This window comes from Erinaceus europaeus, chromosome 10, assembly GCF_950295315.1.
Source record: "Erinaceus europaeus chromosome 10, mEriEur2.1, whole genome shotgun sequence".
Classification (NCBI taxonomy): domain Eukaryota; kingdom Metazoa; phylum Chordata; class Mammalia; order Eulipotyphla; family Erinaceidae; genus Erinaceus; species Erinaceus europaeus.
In genome coordinates, this window is record NC_080171.1 from 13180325 (window position 1) to 13192613 (window position 12289).

Genomic DNA, 12289 nt, shown 5'->3' on the forward strand with positions numbered 1-12289 from the left:
TCATTCCCCCTCTGCTATCCGCCAGCAAAAGCCTCTGCTTCTTGAGGCTTGTGTGTTTCCATCGGGTCACCTAGATAATACTTTCAGGTCAGCTGATTGGTAACCATAAGTCCATTCTGCAGAGTGCCTTTTGCTTGGTGACATGACCTATTGTTGACAGCCAGACCCAGGGGCAAAGGTCATGGAGATGCACATTCACTGCCCAGCTAGCGAAAAGCCAGATCAGTGAAATATTTGCAGAAGTTTCTTCCAGCGCCAATGCAGGTTGTCCAGTTTTCTTCTCTTGAGTTGACAGACTCAGAAGCTGCTTTGTTGAGAAGCCAGAACATCGTGATTATACAGAATCTTGCACAGACTAGGCACTGGGGAAATGTTTGCTGAGCAAACGAGTACTGACAGGTTCCTCGTAGCTGATACTATTTTAATGCAATGTTGCCTGTAAATCTTGTGGTACTGTATTAACATTGTCATTAGGTCCAGATCAGAAAACAAGCTGAAACTGTTACAGGCATATATTAAAATGGGAAATGACTCGGTAAATCCTGTTATGTAATATATAGGCCTGTGCCCCACTGAGGGTGAAAAGTTGTTTTCAATCATCTTCATCTTGCTTCTCTCTTCTTCCTTTTTTAGATAGAATGTTATTTATATTTACTTATTATTTTATCTTATTTATTTTGGATAGAGACAGAGTGAAATAGAGATGGAAGAGGGAAATAGAGAGAGATACCAGAAGCCCTGCTCCACCACTCATGAAGTGAGTTTTAAAATGAAATTCATGTGTTGATTTGATGTGATGCGAGCAGTGAAGCCCAGACCTCGCATGACAAGGTGTGTGCTCTGTTGCTGAGGCTCCTACCTAGAGGAATTTATTGTCTTTTATTTATTATTTCTTAATTTGCTAGGACAGAGTAATTGAAAGGGGGAGAGAGGGAGAGGAACAGGGAGAGGAAGAGTGAGAGACATGTCTGCAGCACTGCTTCACTGCTCACAAAGCCTTTCCTCCTTCAGGTAGGGACTGGGGGCTTGAACTTGAGTTCTTTCTCATGGTGTTATGTGCACATAACTGGGTGTGCCACTGCCTGGACTCCATTATTTTGTTTTTATGAAAGAAAGAGAGAAATCAAAGAACCACTCAGCCACAGAGTCGCTCCCTCATCATGGTCCTGGGGCTCCTTATATGCAGAATTTCCTGCATATAAGACACAGCTTAGTCACCAAACTATCTCCTGGACCCCTGAAATTAAATATAAAAAGGGAATTGCTATTGCTGCTAGTCAAACTTCCTCTGTATCACTTCCTTCCCTCTCAGTGTCTCTGTCTGATGAAATGAAAGGGGGAAAAAATCCTTACCTGCATGGGGCTTACATTCTAGCTGAAAGATTAGGAGGCGTCCAAAGCTGCAACAGACACAGTGGTTTCAGGAGCTATTCGGGGCAATAAATAGGCTTGTGGATTAGAGACTGACTCACGGTGGGGGCCCTCTTGGGTAGGTTACAGTGACTTCCTTAACTAGTACAGAAGGAAACAGACATGTTGAGACCTGAATGGTAAGAGGGAACCATGCTGAGAACTGAGCAAACTCTGGTAAAGAAAAACAGCAAATGCAAAGGCCCAGAGGCAGGAAGGACCCTGTCTTGAATTCACAGAAGTAAAGGACACTGGCGACCAAGTTGCAGATGCTCTCATGATAGCATCCTGACTTCCTTGGGCAGATAATCTCACCAATGTGTTCTGGAACCTCACCTCTCCAGAACCCTATCCCACTAGGGAAAGACAGAAACAGCCTGGGGCTGTGGATCCACCTGCCAACATCCATTAGCAGCGGAGAAGCAATTACAGAAGCCAGAACTCCCATCATCTGTACCCCAAAATAATTTTAATCCATATTCCCAGGTAGATGACCAGAGGACTCTGAACTCCAGTTCCATCAGCACCCAGAGAGAAGAGGAAAAAGAGAGGGACATTTGGATTTATTAATAGTTGTATGTGTGACTTAGAAAGGAAGAGAAGATGGCACCGCAGGCAGGGAAAAAAAAAGGACAAATAAATACTAATATAGACAGATAGTTGTAGAAATAATAGTCAATCCTTATCTGTGACCTTGGGAGAACTGTTGTAGCTTCCAATGGGGGAAAAGGGGACACAGAGCTCTGGTGGTGGGGACAATGCAGACTTGTACCCCTGTTATCTGGTAATTTTGTAAATCAATATTAAATCATTAATAAAATAATTTTAAAAAGAAATAAAAGTAGGCTGGTGAGATTCACTTTGTGAAGGACCAGAGTAGTAAGGCCTTATGCATCCATTAGGATAAGAAGGATAGGGTTCTTAGAAAATTATTTATTTGGGGCTAGCAAAATACTTCACTTGGATAGTGTGTTGCTTTGCCATGTGCACGACCCAGGTTTGAGCTTGGCCCCCTTCACATTGAAGGAAGCTGCAGTGCTGTGGTCTCTTTCACACTCTCTTTGCCTCTGTCTCTATCGAAAGAAATAAACAGAGGAAGAGAGGAAGGATGGAAGGAAGGAAGGAAGGAAGGAAGGAAGGAAGGAAGGAAGGAAGGAAGGAAGGAAGGGAGGGAGGGAGGGAGGGAGGAAGGAAGGACTTTTTTTAATGCTTTGTTTATTAGGGGTGAGGGAGGAAGAGCCAGAGCATCACCCTGGCACTTTCAGTGCCAGAGATGGAACTCAGGACCTCGTGCTTGAGAGCCAAGTGCTGCACCAGCTCCCAGGCTTTTAAATATTTACCTTAAGGAAATCCTTTTTGGCTTAACACTTAAAGCTTTTCTGAACAGTCCTTCCTCTCTGCTTGGAGGAATTTAAATCCCAGACATTTTACAATTCTCAAAACCTTACTAATCGGCTTATTTCCAGTGATTTTTCTCTTCTGTCCCAAAGGTTATAAAGTTTTATTGCCTGTAGGTCATTAGGCAACTTTGTATCTAATTTAGCAATCTTACCTTAGTTCTCCTCTCTGCCTCCCCCCTCAAAACCCTTATTTTTTCCACTTCCCTTGAAACTCATGCTGTCATTTTGCAGACTCTCTTGTTCAGGATTACATTTGCCAATGATGCATGCCCACCGTGGTTTTTCCTGAGAATGATGCTTTGAACCTTTGGGATGTATAGTCTGACAGAAGTCTGAGCGTTAAGAGCACAGAGAGCAAGGGAACGAGAAGAACTTACGGTTGTTCTACAAGGTGCCTTACACTGCTGTGCTTGGTGTGAGAGGCGAAGGAGCCACAGCCCAGGCCTCTGTTCTGGGGAGAGATGACAGGGGCAGGCAGCAGTGGGAGGTGGAGACCAAGCAGATGACACTCGCCCCTTTGTTTCCTTGGTGCATTGATTCCAGTGGCCTGTTTTGTGGCCGGTTTTCCTTTCTAGTACTTGGCTGGGACCGTGTCCAGTTTTTGCGATTCTTTAGCATCCAGCCCTGGGCTGAGAACAGACCAGCTTGGCAGTGTTTGCTGAATGAAGACTTCTCTTAGACTCCTCTTCTCCTCATCTCCTGTTAGGTGTCCACTTCACATACCCCGGGGATGGAGTCTCCAAATACATCTTTGCTGTGAAGAACCTACAGTGTTTACTAATGATTTCATCTAAACACTTGAGAAGTTCTGGTCTACTATGCAGATCTTTATCCATTTTGATTTGACATTGGTGTATGGCATTAGCACCATGTGTTGAAGAGATCTTCTTTACCCCACAGAATTGTTATGGCCCCTTTTCCATATATATATATATATATATTAGGTGGCTCTATATGTTCGGACTCACTTCTGGTCCTCCTCCTAAATATTCTGATGAAACGTATGTAAGGTTTGAGAAATCGCTCCAGTGATAAAGCAGCGGGCTTGCATGCCTGAGGTTCCCGGATTGATCCTTGGTGCTCCATAAGCCAGAGTGATGTTCAGGTCTTGCTTACTCTGTCTCTTCCCCTGCCCACCCCCAGTTGTTTACTTGTGATTAGTAGTGGATTGCTAGATTATAAGGTTACAGCATAGATAGTTCCACTGCGCATCCACCACCCAAGTTCTGTGTCCCCATCCTCCCATCTCCCAAAGACAACCACCGTAGTTCCCACGAGCTTGGAAACGAAGTTTGCTGCTTCCGTGTTTTGTTTTCTTCCTGTTTCTTTGCTGTTGCCACCACGGCTATGTTGAGACTCAATGCCTGCACCATGCATCCACTGCTCCTGATGGTTGCTTTCTTCTTCTTTTTTTTTTTCCTTCCTCCTCCTCCCCTTCCTCCTTTTTATTTGATAAGACTGATAGAAATTGAGAGGAGAGCGAGAAATAGGGAAAGAAAATGAGACACCCCTACACACCAGCTTCACCACTCATGGAGCTGACATTAAGTTCATCCTCATAGTTGTGTGACCGTCATCACAGTCTAGATCTAAAAGCTTTCTTCAGGGATGGGGAAGGTAGCATAATCGTTATGCAAAAGATTCTCATGCTTGAGGCTTCAAGATTCCAGGTTCAAGCCTCAGCACTACCATAATATGCCAGAGCTGAGTAGTGCTCTGGTAAAACAAAGAAACAAACAAACAAACATCATCCCAGACTGCAACTCTGACACAATAGCTCCCCAACTCTCTCCCCATCTCCAGCTTCTTGTAACCTCCAACTTCTTTCTTTCTTTTTTTAAAAAAATATTTATTTATTCCCTTTTTGTTGCCCTTGTTGTTTCATTGTTGTTGTTACTGATGCCATCATTGTCGGATAGGACAGAGAGAAATGGAGAGAGGAGGGGAAGACAGAGAGGGGGAGAGAAAGACAGACACCTGCAGACCTGCTTCACCACCTGTGAAGCAACTCCCCTGCAGGTGGGGAGCCGGGGGCTCGAACCAGGATTTTTGTGCTGGTCTTTGCGCTTGGCGCCACCTGCACTTAACCTGCTGTACTACCACCCAACTCCCTTTTCTTTCTTCCTTTCTTTCTTTCTTTCTTTCTTTCTTTCTTTCTCTCTCTCTCTCTTTCTTTCTTTTTTATATTTTTATATTACACAATTACATGTCAACAGGGGTTTGAATCCACACCATTCCCACCACCACAGTTCCCCTAAAGTTGTAGACATAGGCCATCCATGTTCTCTACAACTATCTGTCTACATTTATACATAGTTGCCCCTTCTTTTTCTGATTCAATCCCCTCTTTCCCTCTAAGCCACTCATGACATCATAACTTCCTCCATATGTCCCTCTCCTTTTCCTTCTCTGTCTCTGGGTGCTGATGGAGCTGGAGTGCAGAGTCCTCTTATCTTCATCCTATCACTTCTCCCCGCTGGGAGTATGGATCAAGGTTGTCTATGGGGAGCAGAAGGTAGGAGTTCTGGCTTCTGTAGCTGCTTCTCTGCTGAGTGTGGGCATTGACAGGTCGATCCATACCCCCAGCCTGTTTATATCTTTCCCTGGTGGACCAGAGCTCTGGAGAGGTGAGGGTCCAGGACACACTGGTGAGGTCATCTGCCCAGAGAAGTCAGGGTGGAGTCATGGTAGCATCTGCAGCCTGGTGTCTGGAAGGTGGCATGACCCAAGTTGAGACAAGATGGTTAATGAACAGGAATCAGAAAGTAGGGTCAGAGCAGATGAGATTAGGGATTTTAGGGCAGAAGAAAGCTAGGAGAACCATTTTAGGCATGTTCCTGGGGGCACACAGCTATAGTAGCTTTGCTTGAGTTTGGTAGCTAGCCTGAGGTTGGACGGGAATATTGTCTGAGAGAATGCTATCAGAGTGGAGAAGTGGGCTAGAAAGTTGGATTAAGGCAGGGAGTAGCTCCCATTCTTATATATAAAAATAAATGTGGTTAAAATTAACTGTTTACCTCCACCTGCTCCAGGGCCCGTATGTAAATGCATATTTACATTTAGTGCCAGAGCCTGTGTGACCTCTAAGTCCCTATTGGTCTGAGCTTATAACGCATGGTCACATCTGAGGAACATTGCAGGTTGCGCTCATTTCAGGACCAGTTTTTTTCAAGTGGCACCCCTTCAGAGACTGGGATTATCCTTAATATCATTGCTTTGTGGTAGAGCCAAGATCCTGAGAGGGCCCACAAGATGCTGTTCCTTATGGAAGTGACCAGCGGTTAGTGGAGAGAGGGACCCTTTAGAGGTCAAGGCCCGTCCTATGTGTATGGGAATCCAAGGATTTCCTAACTAGGGCCCCAGATGATCAGGTGGTGTGATACTGACCAAACAGGCCATTATTAAGTGGGCCAGTCTCTTGGCCCTTATCCAACTTGTGTCGTCCTTTCTTTATCTGACTATCTTAGATTTTCTCTCAGTTGTTTAGGCGTTGAGTATTATTTGTTGAGCCCAACCAGAGTTAGGTTTTTGGGGATCTGTCTTCGTTGGGCCTTTCTGCTAAGCTGTCCTGCTAATTTGGCCTAAGTCCAATCAGTCACAGAATTTATGATGCCTTCATTAGGCACATCAACCATTATGAAGCACTTTGACTTTGAGTTGTATGATCGCCCCTTGTTTATGGATACGTGTACCCTGTATCCAGTACCCTGACCCCTAGCCTAATCTGGTGTCTGTTACTTAGTTAAATGATGTGCCGTCTAACTTGGATGTAGGTAGTCCCACGTGTTAGGAAAGGTCTCACCAGATCTGGAGAGTTGAGAGGTTGACTTCTCAGACTGGTCCTCCAATCTATTTCTGTGCCTATCAGCGTAACCCTGACCACATGTAAGGGTGATCATACAGTATTCACCCCTTTGTGTGTCTGCTTATTTTACTCAGCACAGTGTCCTACCATTTCATTCCTGTTTGAACATACTCAGAGTTCCCTTCCTTCTGAAGACCGAATCACATTTCACTCTCTGTATAGACCACAGCTTGTTTATCCTTTCATGGGTTGATGGATATTTGGGTCGTTTCCGCCGTGGGCCTGTTGTGAATAATGCTGCTGTGAATATGGGTGTGCAGACATTTCTTTGATTTCCTGTGTTCTCTGCGTGCTTTTGGGTACACACCCAGATGTGGGATTTCTGGGTCAGATGCTGATTCTGTTTAGCTTTTTTGAGGAATCCTTGTACTCTTTTCAATAGTGGCAGTTCCCGTTTACATCTCCAACAATACACAATGGCTTCAATTGCTCCAACACTTCTTTTTTTATTATTAGATTTTAATAATACCCATCCCCACTGGGTGTAGATTCATCTTCTTTTAAAATAGAAAAGACTGTAGCCTGGAAGATAGCATAGTGGACAGAGTGCCAGCCCTGTAAGCATGTGGTTCAGTCCCTGAGTTCAGTCCCTGGCTTTACATACGCCAGATATTCTGATGGCCTCTCCCTCTCCCCCTCCCCCTCCCCTCCCCTCCCCTCCCTTACCCCTCCCCTCCCCTACTCCTCCCCTCCCCCTCCCCACCCCTCCCCTCCCCCTCCCCTCCCCTTCCTCTCCCTCCCCTCCCCCTCCCCTCCCTCTCCCCTCCCCCTCCTTTCCCCCTCCCCTCCCCCTCCCCCCTCCCCTCCCTCCCCCTCTCCCTCTTCCTTTCTCTCTCTCTGTCGTTAATAAATCTTTAAACGTGTAAAAATGACCATTTTTCTAAAGGAGTGGGAGTGTCTCTGGAGTGAAGTATTTTGGGAGCCCTTTCCCCATTGTGCTCTGAAGAAAAATAGCTGAGGAACCAGAGACCCTATATTTGGGGGAGTCCTTAGTGGGCAGAGAACCAAGATGGATGGCACTGCCAGGACCACACGTGATCCAGCTCACTTGCTGGGCTCAGGAGTGGTTTAGAGAGGCCTCGTTTCCCACAGGGTAGCTGAAACTCAGAGGGTTTCCCATGAGGAAGATTTGTTTGTGTGAATCCACCATTGGGCTCTAATCCCTGGGAAAAGCTGTTTCTAATTTGGATTTTTCTTTCTGTGTGTTGCTCCCCAGTGTGATAACGCAAAAGGACTGAAAGCCTTCTACGATGCAATAAAATATGGACCCAACCACCTGATGGTGTTTGGAGGTGTCTGTCCATCGGTTACATCCATCATTGCAGAGTCTCTCCAAGGCTGGAATCTGGTGCAGGTAAGGTCTGGGCCACCGCTGGGGAGACCATCTTTAACTGACCACCGGTCCTATATAGGAATGATTCCTTGTCTAAAATGGTTTCTCAGTTGCCTGGATCAGGGCCTCTCCAGACTTCTCTGGATGGCTGTGTAGTTGCTGCCCTCACTTCCTGTCTGTCCCTCTCATCTCTCCTGGTTCAGCCTCCATATTAGCGCTCTGAAGGGAAGCCCTCACACCACCAACTTGGCTTTGTTTGTTTAAATACAGACAGAGAGGTAGAGAGAGAACATGAAAGAGGCCACAACACCAAGCTTCCTTCAGTGTAGTAGGGGCCTCATGTGTTAGAAATCATGTAGTGACTACCTGTGCTCAGACCTCTTGAGCCCAGTTTTCAAGACCACCAGCATTTGGCCAGTCTGCGGCGCTGGTTCTGAGCACACACACCCCATCTCTGTCTCCTGCCAGCCGCAGGAATAGATCCAGGGCTCTCGCTGCGCACAGATGGGGAACATGGACTGAGGGGCTGGGGTGTGAAGAGGGCCTGCAGTTGGGAGAGCAGAATATCAGTTTCTTCGGGGTCCTGACTTTGCTTCTCTACCCAACTGAGTCAGCTAAACCACTCTGTTGCACACCAGAGGAGGGGGCTGAAAAAGTCACATCCAGGTCAGCAGGGATGAGTAGAGCTGGGATTCTTTCCCTGCAGATGCGGCAAGAGAGGAAGCCAGGGCTCACCCCAGGACGCTAGTTGCCTATGAATAGCGCATTTATTGCATGGCAGGCAAGAGTTTTTATAGGTTGGGGTAGGGGAAGACCTAGCCGTATATAGTCAGGAATGTTAAGGTCATGATAGAGAGATGATGGGGGTCAGTGACTGTTGGGTGAGTGGTCCAGCTAGTTTGGAGAATGAGGAAGCGAAAAACCCCAGCTAGGACCAAGGGGCTGTGGGCCCCTGCATGAGAAGGAGACTCATAGGGGGGCTGCGACCCTTTCGGCAGGTTTCCTTTTGCTCAACCCACAAAGGCGAAAAGCCCCTGGGGAGACTGACAGAAAGTTTTTACCTACCAGGCATCCAGGCATCCAGGGGTCTCCCCTGGATGGCCAGCGCCATGCTGGACCTCAGCTTATGCGAGACCCCACGCATCAGGAAACCAGAGGAGTAGGGCCTGCCGGGGGGCGGGGGCAGTGAGGTAGAAGAAAGATCTTCCCTGGGACAGATAGCAAAATGGTTATGCGAAAGAGACTCATGCCTAAGGATTCAATGTCCCAGGTTCAACTCCCTGCACCACCATAAGCCAGAGCTGACCTATACTCTGGTTTAAATAATAATAATAATAATAATAATAATAGCCCTAAAATCTGGTTGCTGCCCTGCCCCACCCCTGGGGGACACAGCCCTGCTTGTTTGGGGCCACACCCCAGTTGCAGAAACTGAGAGGATGAGTGGGTCTGTAGTCACCCGGGGAATTTGACGAACGCCTTAACTTATTCAAGACTGAATCTGAGAAACAATAGCACCAATAGGAGAATGCATGTAATTTGTGTAATTGGAAAAGCAGCTCCGACTGCCCTTTGGGGGGACAATGCTTGCTGGACAGAGATGGCCCAGAATGTGCAATCATTGTTTCTGTTTCCTCCTGCTACAAAAATAGAGATTCATGCAACAGAGGGGTGAAAATTTACCCTGGTGCTGAAATCAGTTAATTTTAACTTTTGCCTTTTGCTGGGCTTCTTGATCCATGGTTGCTATGCAGAAAGGCTAATATTATATAAGTCGTGATGTGAGTCACTCGGCCACTGGGGCTCCTCCAACTTTCTGTGGGAGCCCGGGCTTCCAGGTGCAGACTCTGACCCTCTGCGGTGTCCAGGGTGTCCAGGGTGGGGAGCAGGTCTGGGAAAGGTTAGGGACTGAGCGCAGCCAGACCGTAGAGCATGCAGTCCAGTGAGGAGGGTGGAGGAGTCTTGGCTTGCAGTTGCAGGGTCCCTGGAGAGACCTGGCTGGTTCTCCGTGATGCCTGCAGTAGGTGCTGAGGGCTGCCTGACGTCCTGCGGGAACACCCAGCTGCTGCCCGAAGCTCCCCAAGTGGTACAGCCCTATCCTCGTGTGCCGTGGGGGAGAGCCCACACGGAGTGGGCATAGAAGAGGGTGCTGGCTCTCAGGCTTTATTATAAGAGCCACATATGGGGAGCTGGGAAGGTGCGTGTGTTAATAATGCAAGCTCCCAGGTTGCACCCTGAGCAGGTCATCGCTCAGAGTCCACTCTCCACATTCTCATGTGCCCCTCACTGCTGCCAGTTTTTCTTTTCTTCTCACCACTCTGGGCAGACTTTTAAAAAATTGATTTATATGTTTTTTCCCAATTTATCTCTGTTTTTTTTTTTTACAAGTTTGTTTGTTTGCCTCTAGAGTTATCTCTGGGGCTTGGTGCTAGCACTATAAATCTACTGCTCCTGGAGGCCATTTCTTCTATTTTTTATTGGATCAGACAGAGAGAAATTGAGAGAGGAAGGGGAGATAGAGAGATCGAGAGTGAGAAAGAGACACCTGCTTCACCACTCGTGAAGTGCAAGTGGAGAGTGGGGGCTTGAACGCACAGGTCCTTATGCTTAGTACTATGTGTACTTAACTGGGTGCGCGGTGCACCACTCTCTCAATTTCCCTCTGGGCAGACTTTTTCCCAATACAAATAGAGAGAGAGAGAGAGAGAGAGAGAGGAGTGGGGGGGGAACCCATCACAGCACCAGAGCTCCCCCAGTGCAGTGAGGCCGGGCTTGGCCGTGGACATGCATATAGTAAAGCTGCAACCCTCCAGCTGAGTGAGTTTTGCCAGCACCTCAGGAGACTTTTTGCAGCTGGAAAGTTGGTCAAGTTCCTGGAAACTTGACGGGACAGGAGATCAAAAGCTCTTTGTCTGTACTATCCAGCCCCCACTAGGGAGAGAGAGAGAGGCAGGCTGGGAGGATGGATCCACCTGCCAACGCCCATGTTCAGCAGGGAAGCAATTACAGAAGCCAGACCTTCCACCTTCTGCATCCCACAATGATCCTGGGTCCATGCTCCCAGAGGGATAAAGAATAGGAAAGCCATCAGGGGAGGGGATGGGATAAGGAGTTCTGGTGGTGGGAATTATGTGGAATTGTAGCCCTCTTTTCCTATGGTTTTTGTCAGTGTTTCCTTTTTATAAACAAAAATTTAAAAAAAAAAGTTCTTTGTCCTCCCAAAGGCTAGGAGTCTCACAAGTAATAGTGGCTCACAGAGCCTCAGTGAAAACAGCCCTGGTGGACTCAGAAGACACGGAGGAGATAGCGTGCAGACCACCAGGGCCAGCCTCCCCATCTGCCAGGCCCAGGCCCACAGTTTGCATATTGCAGCAGGAGTCCCATGCCTCACCCTTCTCCCACTCGCCACCCGCCCCTGCATGCCTCCCGCCTCTGTCCTGCCAGCCCTGGTCTCTCCACCCCACAGAGCCAGAGCCAGAGCAGTGCTTGCCCTGCTGGGTGCAGACTGATGCTCCGTCCCTCCCTCCCTTGGGGTTTGCTACCCCAGAGCCAGTTCCCACCCAGACCTGATGCCGCCTGTGGCCGGGCACTGGTGTAGGCCTGGCTGAGAAGCTGGACAGCACTTGGGGTGTTTGCCAACCTAAAGCTGGATGCTGTCTCCCAGCCTCAGGCTGGTCCTGAATGCTGAGAACAGACCCTCAGTGCCTGCCAACCCTGGAAGGACCACAAGGCTCTCCAGCTGCAGCCCCCTGGTCAAGGGTAGCAAAGGGAGACTCGAATAGCCTCTGCCTTGGCCTCAACATACATGTGGGTTTTTCCCTTTCTTTTCTTTTCTTTTCTTTTCTCTTCTTTCTTTTCCTTTCTTTCTTTCTTTCTTTCTTTCTCTCTTTCTTTCTTTCTTTCTTTCTTTCTTCCTTCCTTCCTTTCTCTCTCTCTCTCTCTCTCTTTCTTTCTTTCTTTCTTTCTTTTGCCTCCAGGGTTATCGCTGGGGCTTGGTGCTGGCACCTCGAATCATACAAGTCCACTGCTCCTGGTGGCCATGTTTTTTGATAAGACAGAAATCAAGAGGGGAGAGCAGGAGGAAGGGAGAGGGAGGGAGGGAGGTAGAGAGAGAGAGAGAGAGAGAGACCTGCAGTCCTACTTCACCACTCATGAAGCATACCCCTGCAAGTGGGGACCGGCGGCTTAGACCAGGATTTTTTTTTTAATTTCTTTATTGGGGAATTAATGTTTTACATTCAACAGTAAATACAATAGTTTGTACATGCATAACATTTCCCA

The 12289-nt window shown here is 47.6% G+C and overlaps 1 protein-coding gene across 1 annotated transcript in view; it reads left to right on the forward strand.

Moving 5' to 3' along the window:
• GABBR2 (gamma-aminobutyric acid type B receptor subunit 2) overlaps positions 1-12289 on the forward strand; it is a 521049-nt gene that overhangs the window by 168718 nt on the left and 340042 nt on the right. Inside the window, exon 2 of the mRNA XM_016189321.2 lies at positions 7892-8029. Coding sequence (XP_016044807.2) covers positions 7892-8029 — 138 coding nt within the window. The remainder of the gene's footprint in view (positions 1-7891; positions 8030-12289) is intronic.